At 44.0% G+C, this 19992-nt stretch overlaps 1 protein-coding gene across 1 annotated transcript in view; it reads right to left on the bottom strand.

Annotated features, from left to right (window-relative positions):
- Nucleotides 1-19786, bottom strand: part of abr (ABR activator of RhoGEF and GTPase) — a 117245-nt gene extending 97459 nt beyond the window's left edge. The window contains exon 1 of the mRNA XM_062988581.1: nucleotides 18895-19786. Within this exon, the coding sequence (XP_062844651.1) occupies nucleotides 18895-19624 (730 nt within the window). The 5' untranslated portion in view covers nucleotides 19625-19786. The remainder of the gene's footprint in view (nucleotides 1-18894) is intronic.
- Between the last annotated feature and the right edge of the window lie 206 nt (nucleotides 19787-19992).

The following is a 19992-nucleotide window of genomic DNA, read 5'->3' as shown; positions in this document are numbered from 1 at the left end:
GTTAAGGCAGTGCTGGATAATAATGGTGGTCACACAAAATATTGACACTTTGGGCACAATTTGGACATGTTCACTGTGGGGTGTACTCACTTATGTTGCCAGCCATTTAGACATTAATGGCTGTGTGTTGAGTTATTTTCAGAAGACAGTAAATCTACACTGCTATACAAGTGGTACACTGACTACTCTAAGTTATATCCAAGTTTTAGTTCTATAGTGTTGTCCCATGAAAAGATATAATAAAATATTTGCAGAAATGTGAGGGGTGTACTCACTTTTGTGATACACTGTATATTTTATTATATATATATCTATATATAGTATATTTAGTACAGTAAATATATATACTATTTAGTGTGTATATATATATATATATATATATATAATATACATACATATACACATCTAGACTCACGCACTAGAGCTGTGGATCCAAACAAAGCATCACACACACACACACACACAATGTGCCCTCAGGCAAGTTTGACTAATTACATGAGTGTCGCCAATCCAAACCCAAAGCAATATTAAATGGCCGATATTAAATAATACACCAATAGTGACGAGTAATCAACATTAATATAGACAGCACATAAAAAAAACTGGCGTCCAGCCGTCAAAACACCACAGCCTGACGCTATTGGCTTATTTTAGCCCAAACAATGTCCTAGGCGGAAATGCATCCGGATCAGGGATCCAATCCACTGTAGGGCAACACATACTGAGCCTACTGAGTATGAGGAGCGACCAAGCCTCTTTCGGTAGTACAGGTCAGATGCTTGGAGAAAATGTCAAATACCTTACAGATGGTGACACTAAACACTGCCACCAAACCTACCCTCACATTCATTTGCACCCTTGCTGTAAAGGGACGTTCCAAATGCCACATGAATAATTAGGGGGTTAAATCTATAAATCTTCAGGATAAACACGTCTTTTAAATCCCACACATATACCACACCTACACACTGTGTAAATGATAGAATAAAGTAGGAAACATGGTCTGCCAACACAAAAGCACTTAACCTCTGTTTAGAATAACGCGAGTACCTCTTTAACACCCCCCACACACACAAACACACATGCACATATGCATAATTGAACCAAATTACGTGTTTTGGCAACCCCATGGAGTCTTTGATGGGATGTCCCAAGCGTGTGTGTGTGTGTGTGTGTGTGATTAGCATTCTATGTGACCTGCCAATCCCAAAGCTCTGCCACGCGCCTTTCCCGTTCCCCCCCATCACCCTACCACGGAAAACACCCCCGTGCCCTACTTTAGATTCCCCCCATTCCTTCCTCTTCAGGCTGTGAATGGGGGTGGAGATGTCTGTTTGATGTTCATTCATTTTCCCCCTCTTGCTCACCTCTCAACATCCCATCATCCTTTCTCTGAGGCGCTGACCGATAGATGCGACCGCGCCCAAGTTTCAGAGGTGGATGGATGGACCGCTCAAGCCCAGTTGCTCCAGACTAAAACGTCCAGTTAAAGCAACACAAATGAATAATTTAATTCTAATGTCTTAAACAGTTTTGGGTGCGCTAGCCCATCATCGCCATTACAGAGACCAGAAAATGGGAGTAGGATTGGGTTTCGCCTCCTTATCAATGCAACAGTGACTCCTACTGTCTATTTGAGGTGTCAGCACAAGTGGAGGAGGAATACAGAGGTAGTAGTGTGGTCTTCCCTACATTGTAAGACTCTTCGTATAGACTCCTTGGTCAGCGCTGGGGTTCTGCGGCAAACAGAGGTCGCCAATGCACACAAATAAAATTAGCACGTACAAACTCGGTGCCAAATAATAAATAAATAAATATTACTGTAGGGTAATTAGTACCTTCTTAGCTAAGCTAAGTCTCTCCTTACAATACCGTCACAGATTTTCTTCAGGTACTCCAACTCCAAACCGTCCAAGGCCAAAAAACCTTTGCTATACCATTTTTAGTGCATTTTTTTTAGTGCAAATGGCTGGATCATTTGTATCAATGACCAGGTGCTGAGGACAATAGAGACTGGACATGGACAATCTGGACTTTGGTCTATGTCTGTCACAAGTTTGGCAGGGGTTTCCTTCTGCAAATGGGACACAGGCATGACTGAGTGGCATGGATGGCATTCAGGGATTTCAGGTAGGCTTCAGACCTGCAACATTTAAGTGGCTATTTAAGATTATTCAAAACAGTGGTTGTCAATAGGGGTCCTGTTGCATCTAATTGAGAAGAGTTCAATAGTAGACAGGGCAGTTGTAGCTTAGCGGTTAAGGTACTGGACTAGTAATCAAAAGGTTGCCGGTTCAAGCCCCTCTACTGCCAGGTTGCCACTGTTGGACCCTTGAGCAAGGCTCTTAACACCCAACTGTAAGTCACTTTGGATAAAAGCATCTGGTAAATGCCGAAAATGTAAATGCGTATTGGGGGATTCTTGTGATGTCATATATGTCTACTCTAAACTACCTATAGCCTATGATGAGTCTTTAAGAATGGACACATTTAATTTGCCCTATAAAGTGTAAAGGTCAACGAGAGGCAACTAGGAAAGATTTCGATTCAGTTGTTCATGCAGATCCAGCTGAAGTAGACCAAAATGATGAAGCTCCTACCACCAGTTCATCAAATTTCCCATGAGCAAGAACACAATACCTTTCGTGATCCTTGCTGAAAGCGGAAGAAATATATCATAACCCTTGGGGGGCATAACACAGGGGGGTCTAAGAGGAAAAGCTAAGAACTGCTTCACTAAAGGATGTATTAGGGCAGCGGGAGCTTAGCCATTAGGGTATCTGCTAGGGACTGGTGGTCTGAACGTCCACGGTTGGCGTCTACCACCGAATTGCTACCGTGTGGCCGCTGAGCAAAGCCCAAGACCTTTTATTTGTAATTTGTCACAACTAACAGTTGCCTTGGACAGTTAGCTCCTGCTTAATGATGTAAATACAATAAAGATAATTATTTTAAAGCAGTGGTAGCACAGATGTTAAGGTACTAATGTGGACTAATGTGAGAAGGTCGGTGGTTGAAGTCGTAACACTGCTAATTAGCAAGGTAGGCTACTTAACCCTTAATTGCTTGCATTGTTTTTAATCAAAATACATAATTAATGTTAATTGCTTCGAATAAAACCAATTGTTGGATGTTGTAAATGTAAATATACAACAAATATGGATGAATAAATGAATAAATTAATAAAAATGAGCTTGTAAAACACTAGCAAAAACATTATAAATGTAGCGCATTCTGAGGTAAAATTGAAATCCAAGACGCTAACACGCGCTCTGCTGCCATCTAGTGTACTAGTGAACTCATTCATTTTCACTTATAGAAGTTAAACATCCCGTTTTAAAAGCATAAAGCATCATTGTGCAACTCTAACAGGCTCTAGGGTGCATAAATTCCATGAGTTTTTTTAACTGGACCTGTGGGAATTTGTGCCCATTTGGTCCAAAGTACAATTCTAGGTCAGGCGTGTGAAGAGAATTACATTTACATTTTCCGAAGCGACTTACATTACGGTTACAGTATACAGTCTGAGCAATTGAGGGTTAAGGGCCTTGCTCAAGGGGCCCAACAGCAGCAAACTGGCAGTGGTGGGGCTTGAACCAGCGACCTTTTGATTACTAGTCCTGTACCTTAACCACAGAGAATGAAATTGCACACGTCCGGTGACGAGAGAAGAGCTTTCTGTGCAGGCATTCGCTTCAACACACGCTTCGTCATCACGATATTATCGGCGAATGAAGACTTGAAGCACATGATTCGATTTCTGCTTAGCCACAGGATTCGATACAAATTCGGTCTCTGTGCCAGCGTGATACAGGAAGTGGTGCTCTGGTTAAGGAAATCACTTGCAGCCTCGAATATGTGTGTGTGACAATAAAGCAACCTTTTCCCCCACAAACCACTAAAGCAAGGTACAAATCTCAATTTACAGTAGAGATTGGGTGGGGTTTTACGAATTTCCGTCGGTTTGTGTGTGTGTGTGTGTGTGTGTGTGTGTGTGTGTGTGTATGGTTCGGTGAGTCATTTAGAGCCAGTAATCTAAAACAAACAAAAAGCAGCATTTAACACCATTAAACCAGCAAGTCATGCCCCTTTGTAGCCTGTGAGAGCCGTGTATTTTAGGGTACTTGACTAGTAATCAGAAGGTTGCAGGTTCAAGCCCTGCTTGTTTCTACACTCACTGTCCATTTTATCAGCTCCACTTACCATATAGAAGCACTTTGTAGTTCTACAATTACTGACTGTAGTCCATCTGTTTCTCTACATATCTTTTCAGCCTGCTTTTACCCTGTTCTTGGGTGAAATGGTCAGGACCCCGACAGGACCCCCCCAGCACTGCAGTGACACTGACATGGTGGTGGTGTGTTAGTGTGTGTTGTGCTGGTATGAGTGGATCAGACACAGCAGCGCTGCTGGAGTTTTTAAATACCGTGTCCACTCACTGTCCACTCTATTAGACACTCCTACCTAGTTGGTCCACCTTGTAGATGTAAAGTCAGAGACGATCGCTCATCTATCGCTGCTGTTTGAGTCAGTCATCTTCGGGGTGCTGTTGGTTGGATGTTTTTGGTTGGTGGACTATTCTCAGTCCAGAAGTGACAGTGAGGTGTTTAAGAACTCCAGCAGCGCTGCTGTGTCTTATCCACTCATACCAGCACAACACACACGAACACACCACCACCATGTCAGTGTCACTGCAGTGCTGAGAATGATCCACCACCTAAATAATACCTGCTCAGTGGTGGTCCTGTGGGGGTCCTGACCATTGAAGAACAGGGTGAAAGGGGGCTAACAAATCAAGCAGAGAAACAGATGGACTACAGTCAGTAATTGTAGAATGACAAAGTGCTTCTATATGGTAAGTGGAGCTGATAAAAATGAACAGTGTAGAAACAAGGAGGTGGTTTTAATGTTATGGCTGATCAGTGTATTTGAAGAGCATAAACTGGGCTACGACGAGGTCGGTCTAAGGAATAAAGGCCACTCCTACTAAACAAACATCACCCTTTGTTAATGTGTGACGTGAGTCAAGGTGGGCACTGCGAACACAGGTATACAATAAATAAAATGGAAGGATTCTCCATGAGGAACCGTAGTTAAACGTTAATGAGGAAGTCACATTTTAATCATGGGTGGTGGTTTGATAAAATGCAGGTATGCATGAAACAGGATGTTTGGTTATTTACACCTAACTGCTTCAAAAATAGCACTGAAACCATCAGATGCACCAAACAGGATGTTGTGTTATGTTAACCTGATCTTCATAAAGACAGGACAACTAGAGACCAGAGATGGTAAAGATTAACCGGTTAACCAACAGCTGATGAAGAACTCACTGTTTATTAGTAATGAGATTCCTCACCCTCGGTGCACATGAGCCAGCTCAGTGTCCAAACACATTAAGAGGAAGCGCTGCGGTTCATGAAAGACGGAACTATAAAACAATAAAATTACAACCGGTGAAGCTGTTTTGTTTCTGTCTAGAGTCAGAGTGCATGTTAAACTCTTTAGGCTAAAGTCTGAGTCAAGTCACGAGTCCTTAGGCTAGAGTCCGAGTCAAGTCACGAGTCTTTAGGCTAGAGTCCGAGTCAAGTTACGAGTCGATATAATATACACAAAACATACATTGGAAATGTAGCATAGAAATAAACAAATAATATGTAAGCTGTATTTTGCAGTTTTACTTGTTGCCTTTATTTTCCTAGTCATTGTGCAAATAAATGTAATTTCCATAACAAGAAGGTACCAGTTAAAAGCTTAAACGTTTTGTTTTCATTGCAAAACAAAAGCGCTCGATAAATCACGGCACAGCGGCCAAAATCCAAAACAGAGCAAAACAATCATAACCACTGCTTATCTGAGCTTATGTTCTTCCAGATGCTATTAGATTTATAAGCGTGTGTCCCATTAGGAAAAGAATCCGTTATTTTGTAAATGTGCTTATAATTAAAAACCTCCAAACTTTTCCTGGTTGTGAAGTAAAACACGAGCTCGTTAGAAAGCCGATCAAGCGTATCATTGACACATCATCTGTGTGACGCAAACTGAATAAATGCAAATAACAGCATTTCTTACTTCTTCTAAAAATTTAAATCAGAAGGTCTGATTGGTTCAGAAAGCGGTCTTTCAACTATTAGTGCCAATTCTGTAGGAGCGTTCCATTCACCCCAGTTGTTCCTGTGAAGTGCACTACGTAGGGTTTCCCCTTATTTTATGATGCGTCACAAGAAGAGGCTGTGTCCCAAATATATATACAGGTATATATATATTAATTGTCACACGTAACTACTGTTAACACATGCTGACGCTAGGTACTCTTGTTGTTTACGAGTCATTGTTTTCCGAGTCATGAGTCGAGTCAGAGTCATTTGAAACGAGTCAGAGTCGAGTCTGAAGTTGCTCTGCTTCTAACACATCAAATTTGAAGATAAAACGTTCACCTGCTGCCTAATATATCCCACCCACTAACAGGTGCCGTGATGAAAATAATCAGTGTTACTCGCTTCACCGGTCAGTGGTCATAATGGTATGACTGGTCAGTGTATATAAATAAATACAAATACTATGACCGCACAAGCAATTCAATGAAGGTCAGATATTATAATATTAGCAAAGGTCTAATATAGAAGAAGACGACGTGGCGAACAAAAAGGCAAACGTACACGCCACAAGCACAAACACAGGAAACACAAGTTTCATTAGAGAACTGAACTCTCACTGCAGACCACGTTTGCATTTGCAGACTGCGTGAAATGCGGCGTGAGAGCAGGTGGTATAAGATTCGACGGAAGCACGCAGACGGATACTGCAGGGTCGCTTCGGGGGGCCAGACGTGAAGACGTGAAGACGTGAAGTAAGAACAGAAGTCAAAACGAAGACAGGTCTCCAAATGTAGTACACAACTCACAACACAATCAAAAGTCTTGACGTTTGATTCAGTTCATATAGTTCATATGGAGGTGTTTTAAGAAGAAGGTCAGAACACATGGTCAGTTGTTGTACGGCGCCCCTGGAGCAGACAGGGTAAAGGACCTTGCTCAAGGGCCCAACAGTGGCAGCATAGAAGCCTAGATTTGAACCTACAATCTTCCAATTGATAGCCCAAAGTTCTACCCACTAGGCTACCACTGTCAATTTAAACCTTTTTCTCCCTTTATAGCACATCCAATTGCCCGATTGCGTCATTCTTCCTCTCCACCAATGCCGATCCCTGCTCTGATTGAAGAGAACGAAGCTAACCCACGCACCCTCCGACACGTGGGCAGCAGCCATATGCATCTCGTCACCTACACTTTGACAAACGCAATGCAGATCAGCACTGTGTACGGAGAGACACACCCTGACAGCACTCTTTTCTCTTCGTCACTGTGCAGGCGCCATCGATCAGCCGGCAGAGGTCGTAATTGCATTAGTTATGTGAGAGAGAGACCATATCCGGCTTAATCCCACCCCTATCTATACAACAGGCCAATCGTTGTTCATGTGGCTGCTCAGCCCAGCCGGCAGGCAGAGCTGAGACTCGATACGATGTATTCAAGATCCCAGCTCTGGTGTGTTCCAGTGTGTGTTTTTACCTCTGCGCCACCTGAGCGGCCTAAAACACCTTACTAATATGCCGGATGATTCTAACCAGGACCATGCTTCTCTCTCTGTATTCTTCAACCCCTCGTGTCAGCACCTGGACCAACAGTAGGAGTCACTGTTGCAGCATCAAGGAAATTTACATTTACATGAGCCTTGCTTGAGGGTCCAACAGCAGCAACCTGGCAGTGGCCTTGGCCTTCTGATTACTAGTCCAGTACCTTACCCGCTAGGCTACAACATTCCCCCACGCTGTTCTTATCCCAGCAAACTCATGACTTGCTGAGCCACCCGGATGACCTTTGGGCCCCTGTTTTGAGACACCTGCTGCCGATCCTTACGGGTATGTAGTGTTCACTAACTAGACACACTACTTAGTATTGTAGCGTGTGGTTGGGAACTGCCCAATACAGTAACTGGTGTTCAATTAGTAAGAATAAAATTCCCCCTAAAAGCTTCCCCCTAAAGACCCCCTAAAGGTCATGGTGGCCTAATAAGAATGACTACTTCTTAATCACACACACACACACTTACTCAACCATGTTTAGTGGTTATGTGGTAGCCCCCCACCACACACGATACACACACTCCATGCTCCAACAGCGTGTTAATGTCCTAATCGCCATGGCGATGCACTTATTACGATCTAATTGCCATGGCAACAAGTTTAACTGCAAATTTCACCACCAGCTGGAGGCCCGATAACACCAGACTTTAGGACCACAAGTACAAACTCCACAAGATCCATGCAAAAGTCCGAGCACTATACCGGCAGACTGGGCCAACAAGTTTATCCCATGTTTGGGATAAATTGGAACCTCTGCTTTACTTCCGCCATTACGGGAGTGGATTATGGTTATGGTTGCAAGGGGAGGGAGTCTGTATTAATGTTGGGATTAATGGGATATCCCACAAACATAGGTGATCAGATGACCACATACCGTTTGTTTGACCATGTAGTGTACTTATCATGATTAGGTGATAGCAATAGCCCAAAAATACATGACCCAACATGCTCTAACACTTTCACTGGCAGCAATGGGTGAGTTCAAAGAATTACAATAGAAATTGGCAAACCGCCCACGCTACCCTTATTCACACACAGTGCCTACAGTGGTAAAAAGAGTGCCAACACTCCCCTTGTTCACAAACTGCCATGTGTATCAGTGTACCAGCAATCATTACAAACGACATTCTGAATGAACTCTACTTGACTGGCATTGACTTGTCCAGAAAATGGGAACAAGTCAGCATTATGTAGTGCCCCCTGGGTAATGCAGTTTATCTGCGGTCCATAGCTATTATGGATAAGGACAAACGGACAAGGGGTTCTGAACCTTTCCAGCCAGCCATTGTAGGTTGTCAAGACCCCACCCAGTAGAATGAATGGAATAGAATAGAATGCCTTTATTTGTCATGTTTACTTCGTCATTGTACGGCGCCCCTGGAGCCGAGAGGGTTAAGGGCCTAAGGTTGCTCATGGGCCCAACAGTGGCTGTATGGCCTTTCAGTTGATAGCCCAAAGCCCTACCCACTAGGCTACCACTGCCCACCCCAGAACAAAACAAAACCCCAATCCTAACTTATTTTAACTCCAGTGCATTAAACAATAGTAAAAAAAAAACATCACTCACTTCCTAAATCACTAAATCCTTCACTGGCAAGCTTGTCACATTGTGCATCCCAAAATGAGCAATTTTCCTACCAGAGCAAAATTCAGGCTGATTAATTATTACACCACGTTAACGCTGACTAAATCTGAAAATTCAGTCAGTGGGAACTCGCAAGGACAGCAAGGCCTGGACGTGACAACTCTCAGACACGAGCAGCAGGAATGGGCCCGGACACGTCCAATTATTTCACTGTTTTGAGACACAGCTGAGCTGACGGATGAACAAAGCCTAAACGGCATGTGGAGTGTGTGCACAGGAAGGTAAAATCCAAGTACTTTCTCCATTCTTAGGCTATTTACACCGACCACTTGGAACTAAGTACTACAAAAGGGGGAGTTAAGTGGAAAAACACTCTGATCGAACGTATTTGGACACCTGACTGGTTTGTGAGCTTGTTGGACATCGGGTTCTAAAACCATGTACGTTGATATGGAGAAGACCCGGCTTGCATCGAAGGTCTCATTGGACCACCTGGAAGCATTAGTTGCCTCATAGATGGTGTGAAAGAAACACTTAGTTAATAAGACTGTCCACATACTTTTGGCTGTACAGATGTGTATATAGCATCTGGAGAAACAGAAAAAAACTAAATAATAAAACACAGAGCGACTTACAATAGTGTGGCAGTATATATTGTCCAAGCAATTGAAGGTTAAGGGCCCAACAGTGACAACCTCTCAGTGGTGGAGCTTGAACCAGCGACCTTTCAATTACTAGTCCGATACCTTAACCGCTAGGCTACACCTGCCCTGCACGAATGGGGATTGAACCCTTGATCTTTGGTTCCACAATTAACACCAGAACTAACACAAGAGTCTGCCAGTCGCACAATACCCTCTCTGGTCCAGGACAGCCACAGGGTAGCCCATTCCTGGACCACCTGAGCACCTTAGATATCACCTTCTCAAGTTATGGCGACTTCCCCCTCCCATTCGCGTAGGCGCCCGGGTCATCCCGAAGATCGCATATCTCAGCGGGAGCAGGGAGAGTCCTTATACGACCTTCCCTCTATAAATCACGGTCGACTGTGTTTGTGGACGCCCGGCTGGCATCTTAGCACCTTCTACTAGATCCAGTACTTCTACCTATAAGCTCTAAGGGAAGTACCTTGTACCCATTGGGCCACAAGTCTGGCTTGTCAAGATCCATACTTAGAACTCAAGGAAGACAGGCATCAGGGATCTTCTTTGTACTAGAACCCAGGTGGTGGGAGGAACTTTCTGTCTGTTCTAGTGTTGAAACCTTATACTACTATACTGCATTGTCATCCTGAGGTCACATGGTGGTCCATGATTCAAACCCGGAAACTCCAGCTAGAGTGCACCAGCGTACTCCCACATTGACGTTCACGCTCTGTACACGAGTGTCACTTCAGATTTGACTCAGCAGCCAAGTCAGTGGCTCAATACCGTTACTCACCGTTGACTGGCATGCTTCCAGTAAGTTTACAACTAAGAACTGGCTGAACAGGAAACAGGAACACCTCGCTGAAACCGTAGTAAACTATTAAAGGAATGAAACGCAGAATCCGCACACTTGAGTCCACCTTTACTAGCTTCTGGTTTCTTGGCATGGCTGTGGAAAGGTGATCAACTAGACCATGTGCAAACCACTGGAGTTCGTCTATATCAAACTGGTCACCAAATAGGGGTGTCTATATAATTGTGACCATATAATGGCTTTCTAACAACTGGCTCACCTGACTGATAAATGAGAGAGGCTTTGATTCGACACAGTGACAAAGCCAATAGGTTTTATTAGGCAAGGTACTTGTAGACAACGTTAAGAACCAAGCTCCGCCCAACCTGGTCATCCCTAACCTCCAAGGCCATCCATCATTGGACACCTGCCTCTAGTGCAGCTACCCTTATGCTGGACAAGGAGGGCTCAGACTATCTTGTGCTCTTTCAGGAGAACCTCATAGAGCTACATTACGTTCTGACAGGCACCTCGACCAGACAGCAGAGGGCGCAAAGCTGCATTGGCAATGAATTCGTCCTATTCCATCCCTCAGGCAAGGTTAACCATGCCTGTCTGGACACCAGGTAGGTCTATAGCTTGAGATCTTATGATCTACTAATCAGATGTTAAGATCTATGTTAAGGTAGGAAATGAAGGAGGTCAGGCAGCATTTCTCATGTCGTTCCTCCAGATGTTTGACGAAGATATAGCTCGTCTGCTGAGCTAGTTGTTCAAGGTTCAAGGTCGGTTGGCACCCTCGCTAATTATTGTAATTATTATTATGCTAGCCTGCTGATGCTAGGATCCAGGTGTCAAATCTCCAGCAATGCTATGAGCTGGTCGGGCTTCTACATACAGAGGGTAATGGATTGGGTTGGCGTCCTGTCCGGGGAGTGTTCCTGCACTGTGCTAAGTAAATCCTGGAATCCAGGAGGTTGCTGGTTTAAGTCCCATTACTGCCAAGGCATAAGTGTTGAGACCCTCAGAAAGGACATCAAGACTCACAATGAACTCCAGTGGGCTTAACGGAACCTTTTCACCAATGAATGGGCACAAGATTACTCAAAGCCGAAACATCACTGGTTCAACCCCCACTGTTGGGCCCTTGAGCAAGGCCCTTGACCTTCAATTGCTTGGAGAATATATGCTGTCACACTACTGTAAGTCGCTTTGGATAAGAGCGTCTGCTAAATTATTTTGTTTTCTCTGTTTTCTCCAGTTGCTGTATACACATCTGTACAGCCAAAAGTATGTAGACAGCCCTCTTATTAACTTATTAACCCTATGAGGGGGGTAATGGATTGGATTGGCGTCCTGTCCGGGGAGTGTTACTGCACTGTGCTAAGTGAATTCTGGGATAACTGGACTAGTGATCAGAGGTTGCTGGGTTAAGCCCAATTACTGCCAAGTGTCAGGACCTTATGGAAGGACCTCAAGACTCACAATGAGCTCCAGTGGGCTGAACGGAGCCCTTTCACCAATGAACGGGCATAAGGTTCCTCAAAGCCAAAACGTCACTGGTTCAAGCCCCACCACCGCCACATCTGTACAGCCAAAAGTATGTGGACAGCCCTCTTATTAACTTATTAACCCTATGAGGGGGGTAATGGATTGGATTGGCGTCCTGTCCGGGGAGTGTTACTGCACTGTGCTAAGTGAATTCTGGGATAACTGGACTAGTGATCAGTGGTCGCTGGGTTAAGCCGAATTACTGCCAAGTGTCAGGACCTTATGGAAGGACCTCAAGCCTCACAATTAGCTCCAAGGTCATGAACGGAAACTTGACTTTAATCCTTCTACCAACGAAGGAACACAAGTTCCCTCAAAGTTTAAAATCCTCTCTAGAAAAGTAGAGGCTACACCGTCATACCGGAGTCCAGTTACCTCTAAATTGGCACATGTTCTTTCCAAAAGTGGCACAAATGCATTTTTCAATCTTGCTGATCCAGAAGTGGTTGTCGTTATCCTGCTGTAATCGGACCGTGGAGCATCCAAAACAGGATTTACCTGTGGGAAACCCAGGAGGTCGGACAGCATTCCTCCCGAACAATACGTACAAAGGAACAAAGACGTGCAGTATAAGTATAAAAGGGCTGACGGGCCAATGGCTCATTCAAGGTCGTCGTTTATCAGCTCCACTTACATTATAGAAGCACTTTGTAGTTCTACAATTACTGACTGTAGTCCATCTGTTTCTCTCCATGCTTTGTTATCCCCCTTTCATGCTGTTCTTCAATGGTCAGGACCCCCACAGGACCACCACATAGCAGGTATTATTTAGGTGGTGGATCATTCTCAGCACTGCAGTGACACTGACATGGTGGTGGTTTGTTAGTGTGTGTTGTGCTGGTATGAGTGGATCAGACACAGCAGCGCTGTCCACTCACTGTCCACTCTATTAGACACTCCTACCTAGTTGGTCCACCTTGTAGATGTAAAGTCAGAGACGATCGCTCATCTATTGCTGCTGTTTTGAGTCGGTCATCTTCTAGACCTTCATCAGTAGGCACAGGACGGAGAGTCCAGCAGTGACAGTGAGGTGTTTAAAAACTCCATCAGCACTCATACCAGCACAACAGTGTCACTGTAGTGCTGAGAATGATCCACCACCTAAATTATAGCTGCTCTGTGGTGGTCCTGTGGGGGTCCTGACCATTGAAGAACAGCGTGAAAGGGGGCTAACAAAGCATGCAGTACTTGTAGAACTACAAAGTGCTTCTATATGGTACGTCAAGCTGATAAAATGGACAACGTGTGTAGAAACAAGGAGGTGGTTTTAATGTTATGGACAGGCAAATTAAGGTGGGACGCACCCGACTAGCAGAACAGCTTCGGTGATGTTCACACAGTTAGAATTCAGGAAACATCTGCTTGTCCTTTTTATATATAGACATGTCCTAACCACAGGAAGCACACTGCTGAGAGAGGAAAATCAATAATATGATTAACAGAAGGTTCACTGAGTACTGAATTTAATCAAGGGATCCAACAGCTGACCAGTCGTGTTTATCTTCATTATGCTTCCAAAGCATAATTTAACATCCAAACATTTAGAACCACGGTTTTACCAATTATTGGCAGTAAAAATGCAGATGCAAGAAGTACTACAGGCAAAGACGTCCAACAAAACCAAGAAAAGGACTGGACATTGACTAAACTGGACTATAATAATAATCTGAACTGGCTGTGCCATTGTTTCCTATGGACTCGGTTTTTACAGCTCGCCGCTGAACTCAAAGTTGAATCTGATTGAACCTTGTCCCAGTTTACCGCTGACCCTTTCAAATACCCACCACCCAGACCAAGAATTAAAGCATGGAACTGTTTACTTCCACTCCAGGCCTCCCAGTTCCTTTAAACACTGTACACCGATCAGCCATAACATTAAAACCACCTCCTTGTTTCTACACTTCTACACTCACCGTCCATTTTATCAGCTCCACTTACCATATAGAAGCACTTTGTAGTTCTACAATTACTGACTGTAGTCAATCTGTTTCTCTGCATACTTTGTTACCCCCCTTTCATGCTGTTCTTCAATGGTCAGGACCCCCACAGGACCACCACAGAGCAGGTATTATTTAGGTGGTGGATCATTCTCAGTGTTAGTGTGTGTTGTGCCGGTATGAGTGGATCAGACACAGCAGTGCTGCTGGAGTTTTTAAATACCGTGTCCACTCACTGTCCACTCACTGTCCACTCTGTTAGTCCACCTTGTAGATGTAAAGTCAGAGACGGTTGCTCATCTATTGCTGCTGTTTGAGTCGGTCATCTTCTAGACCTTCATCAGTGGTCACAGGACGCTGCCCACGGGGCACTGTTGGCTGGATATTTTTGGTTGGTGGACTATTCTCAGTCCAGCAGTGACAGTGCAACACACCACCACCATGTCAGTGTCAGTGCAGTGCTGAGAATGACCCACCACCCAAATAATACCTGCTCTGTAGTGGTCCTGTGGGGGTCCTGACCATTGAAGAACAGCATGAAAGGGGGGTAACAAAGTATGCAGAGAAACAGATGGACTACAGTCAGTAATTGTAGAATCAGGAGGTGGTTTTAATGTTATGGCTGATCGGTGTATATTGCTTGTTGTCAATCTAGCCCGTTCATCTTGACTCGTTCCTTCTGGCAAATTCTCTTCAATTCCCCTAAGTAACCCGAGTCCTTGAACTCACAAAGTCTGAAGGCTGGCTAGAACACGCAAGCACTTTTCCTTTCTTTGTTATGTTTGGGTTTGTTATCTTGCTAAAGCGTCCAGATTGAGTTTCACGGCCGATAAGATTAAATTCTTTTGAACGCGCATCATTCCATTCGTGTTTCCTTCAATGCCACGTGATCAGGTGCCACTTGCAAAACAAAGTAGACAAGAATTTCCTTCAGAGGACGAGCTTAGCAATAGCGTGGGGTGAAGGAACGGGCATCCTGTGACTCCGACCTTCAATAGTGCTATCTCATTGGTAAAGGTATTGGACTAGTGATCAGAAGGTTGCTGGTTTAGGCCCCACCACTGCCAAGTTGCCACTGTTGGGCAAAGTTGTTGCATTGTATTTAGTTGAATGCATTAGTAGAAAGCGTTTTGTTGGCGCCCAAGTGGCTCAGCGGGATATTCTGCTTTCACACCAGCGCCGAGATTCTGAACTCCTCGGTCAGCTGGGCGCCATCTAGCAGGCATAACTGTGCATAAGCAGTGCTTGCAGGGTGGGATGACCGGACTATGTGTAAGGACGCTGTGTAAGGTAGGAGGCATGAGCAGCAATATACCCTCCTCGAATGCAATCAGGGATCCCCCAGCAGCGGAAGACAGATTGACTACGCTAAATCGGGAGAATAGAAAAAAAAAAGATACTGGACTAGTGATCAGAAGGTTGCTGGGTCAGGCCCCACCGATGCCAATTTGCCACTGTAGCCACCATTAACTTTCCAGTCGTACTGACAGATTTCTAAATAAAAGCAACATTTCAGCCCATCTAATCCCCACCAATTCCACACTATGAACTCCGTGAATACCCCACCGATATTGCAGACGCCTGGCAGGGTCAATAACATCAAGGTGGTGGGCTAGCGCATTACCCTACAGCGTCGCCCAAGGTACAGTTTGCACAAGAAGTGTTTCTTCTTTTTTAAGATTCTGACAGTTTCACGGTATATGACGGTATGGAATCCAGTGTTTTAATTATGGCTCTGAAAGCTTCTTTCTCGACTGTCTATAGAGGAATCGTGTCCTTGCATAGGCGGATCGTTACTGTGTTCGTAATGTCGACATTTTTTGGCAGGTTCTTCCGGTGCATATTTGGTCTTCCTCTCTTCATCCTCCATCTGTTTTTTTATTATTTTTTTTATTGAATTTAAGAAACCTCTCTCATCTCTTAACACTGTCATGCTAACACTAACTGGCTAAGTACTTAATCTGCACTGCACTCCATAGTTCTTTTAGCGGTGAACAATATTATACGATCTGCTGCCTTTTGAAGCCTACAGCTGTTAAAATTAACTATGTTAAGGTATGAGGAATCAGAGACGGTAAACCGAATGTACCGTGATACCGCCCAGCCCTACCTTTACATACAGTATATTCTATGAATCCATTCATTTAAAATAAATAATAAAAAATACATATACTTGTTTCCTCCCATTGTATGTTTCAACGGCATAGCAGAGCATTTTCCACTGAGCATTTTGATACCATCAATGTGTGTGACGGTGAAAAGCACAACCCGGACCGCCCACATGAACCCTGGACAAAAATTTCACAATCGCGCCAGTGTTTTGCAGAACTGCTAGTTAGTGAAAGTAGATTATGCAGAGTCAGCTTGTTTTATATTAGCATTGTCCTTGCTTTATCCTAGTCAGGATGGGGCGCCAATCCTTTGAGGCTTCTAAGGTGATTTGATTATTAACATACAAAGAAAGAAAGTAGATACAAATATGCATACCAAATGTGAAATACCAACTAAATGTTTGGCTGATGTGTGTAATAGGACCGATGTTTTTGTCCCCCATGAGAAGTAGTCTATTAAAAGATCATCGTCTTGATTATGCTAGTGTCATACTACACCCAAAACAAACTATGAAATCAGGTGGTAAACAAAATAACACTGATTTTTGTCTCATGCTAAATAGAAACTTGTTTTATAAGTTCCAGTATAGCCCAGTCTACATTTCTTCCTCTTTCTGTGGTGTGTGTGGTTTGCGTTGGAGTTTCCTAATTAATTTCTCAGATTTTATCGGCCAAACAAACACTACCGTTTTCTGCTTCATTACCTAGCTGTCAACTAGGTTCCAGTTTAGATACTCAAACTGAAGTACTTTTCCCTGACCGCTTCTCTCATCCAGAGAGAAAACACACTAGGCTCTGCGTATTCCTCCACCGCTTGTGGTGGCGACTTGACCGGACAGAAGGATTGTCAGTTGTAGGGGCAAATTAGGTAAAAAGGATGTGTTCATGTGTTCTCTATGTGTCTTCATGCTTGCTTTATGGTTTTCCACCTTCTAAAACATGCAATAGATGGATTGGCTACTTAACATTGCCCTTAAGTGAGTGAGTCAGTAAATGTCAGTGTGTGTTGATTTGAGATGGACTGGTGCACTCTCCAGGGCGTTTCCCTGGCTTGGCCCCAAGGTTTATAGGTGGCACCAGACACACTGTGACCCTGACCTGAGTGAACTAAAATGTCTGAAAAACAAAAAGAAAATAGATGATTCAAAGAGTCGATTCTTCTAGTCTGTGCGTTGACAATGAAGTCAAGACAGTTATAAAATAGGAGTCGATTTATGAATTTGATTCGGCTCGGATTGAATTGGGCATGTTGTTTTGACTTTGGGCCTACCCTAAGTGACAGACAGTAGTAGTGGCACCAGACACGCTGTGACCCTGACCTGAATTAAGCAAACTAAAATGCATTAAAAAGATTCGGTTCGGACGTTTACATAATTGTACTGCTTAAAGGTGATTCAAAGAGTCGATTCGGTTCGGACATTTACATAATTGTACTGCTTAAATGTGATTCAAAGAGTCGATTCTTCGAGTCTATGCGTTGACAATGAAGTCACGTTCTCATGCTCGGAGCACAGGTACCCGTTACTGTGGTGCTCCAGGGTGCTGCGAGCCGAATCAAATTCATGAATCGACTCCTAATTTATAACTGTCTTGACTTTATTCCCAACGCATAGACTCGAAGAATCGACTCTTTGAATCTTTTTTTTTTTTTTTTTTTTTTTTTTTTTTTTTTTTTTTGAGACATATTAGTTCGCTCAATTCAGGTCAGGGTCACAGTGGGTCTGGTGCCACCTGTAAACATTGGGGCCAAGCCAGGATAACGCCCTGGAGAGTGCACCAGTCCATCTCAAATCAACACACACTGACTATTTTTTCACTGATTTTGACTTCATTCCCAACGCATAGACTCGAAGAATCGACTCTTTGAATCACTTTTAAGCAGTGCAATTATGTAAAAGAATCTTTTTGAGGCATTTTAGTTAGCTCAATTCAGGTCAGGGTCGCAGTGTGTCTGGTGCCACTACTACTGTCTGTCACTTAGGGTAGGTCCAAAGTCAAAACAACATGCCCATTTCAATTCGAGCCGAATCAAATTCATGAATCGACTCCTAATTTATAACTGTCTTGACTTCATTCACAAAGCACAGACTCGAAGAATCGACTCTTTGAATCATCTTTTTTTTTTCTTTTTTTTTTTAGATATTTTAGTTCGCTCAAGTCAGGTCAGGGTCGCAGTGTGTCTGGTGCCACTACTACTGTCTGTCACTTAGGGTAGGCCCAAAGTCAAAACAACATGCCCAATTCAATCCGAGCCGAATCAAATTCATGAATCGACTCCTAATTTATAACTGTCTTGACTTCATTCACAAAGCACAGACTCGAAGAATCGACTCTTTGAATCATCTTTTTTTTTTTTTTTTTTTTAGATATTTTAGTTCGCTCAAGTCAGGTCAGGGTCGCAGTGTGTCTGGTGCCACTACTACTGTCTGTCACTTAGGGTAGGCCCAAAGTCAAAACAACATGCCCAATTCAATCCGAGCCGAATCAAATTCATGAATCGACTCCTAATTTATAACTGTCTTGACTTCATTCCCAACGCATTGCTCGAAGAATCGACTCTTTGAATAATCTTTTTTTTTTTTTTTTTTTTAACTGACTGAAACATGGTGTGACTTGTTCCCCTACCTGCGGAGGACGAGTCCTCATGCTCGGAGCTCAGGTACCCGTCACTGCGGCGCTCCGGAGTGCTGCGACCCGAACCCAAACTTCCTCTCAGCGCCACCGATGGAGATAACCTCCCATCGTCCGATTCGAAATCCCTACTGAATCGAAACGGTCTAAGAGACGAGTTAATTTTCGGTTTTGGGTCGATCAGGTTCCTGCGTACGAAGTTCTCGTTCAGCTCCCGGTCCTCATATTCCCGATCACTGTCCCGATCCGCAGAGTCCAGTCTCTGTCTGTGGACTGGTCTCTTCTCCTCCTGCTCCTTCTCCTGCTCCTTCAGAACAGAATTCTTCTTGCGAGGAGGCACCAGGATAGGTTTACCAGTTTTACTCCCCCGAGCTATTCCACCACCAGGTTCACTGTGTTGAGCCTTGACTGGGTTCGACTCAATCCGATCGGGTTGGTCAGGTTGCTCGATCTTGGTACTGGGGAGCTCCGGGTGCACCTTGTCCTGCTCCTTGGTCAGCCACCTCTCTCCGTCGTAGGTCTTCTTTTTCTGCGCGATGCTGGTCTGCAGGTAGATCACCTTGAACTTCTCCATGGCCAGATCGTGCTGCAGAGCCTTCATCCTGACTTTGCATTGCTCCAGCTCCTGCTCTATATCCTCCAAGGAGCTGAAGTCCATCTGAGGAACATCTCCGTGTTGAAATTCGTTCCTCCAGTGCTTCTCGAACTCCTCCTGATTCCACATTGTGTTGTTTTCTTTCTTAGCAGGTTCTCCAGAATGGTTTTACCCCCCTCAGACAGTCAGATCGCTCCAAATTCACGCGTTGGTTGATGTTCTTGGGTTAGAACTCATGATATCTCGGTGATCCAGGCGTCTCTTGAAACCTCCCATGTGCCAGAAGATAAAAAAAATCTCACACAGAAAAAAAACTTGTAGCTTCCGCAAGTTTGGGAAGCTCAAACGTCAGTTAGAGAGTATCCAATCAGAATGGAGAAGGACTGTCTCATGGACGCGCAAAACCGCACACTAGCGCACTTACTGACAACACAAGTGTGCAGAACTTCCCACAGACCCGGGGTCACTTTGCATACTAACTAGTGCGATAGGATGTG

The sequence above is a fragment of the Trichomycterus rosablanca genome, chromosome 26 (genome assembly GCF_030014385.1).
Source record: "Trichomycterus rosablanca isolate fTriRos1 chromosome 26, fTriRos1.hap1, whole genome shotgun sequence".
NCBI classification, from domain to species: Eukaryota; Metazoa; Chordata; class Actinopteri; order Siluriformes; family Trichomycteridae; genus Trichomycterus; species Trichomycterus rosablanca.
This window is presented reverse-complemented; position numbering and strand designations above follow the sequence as displayed.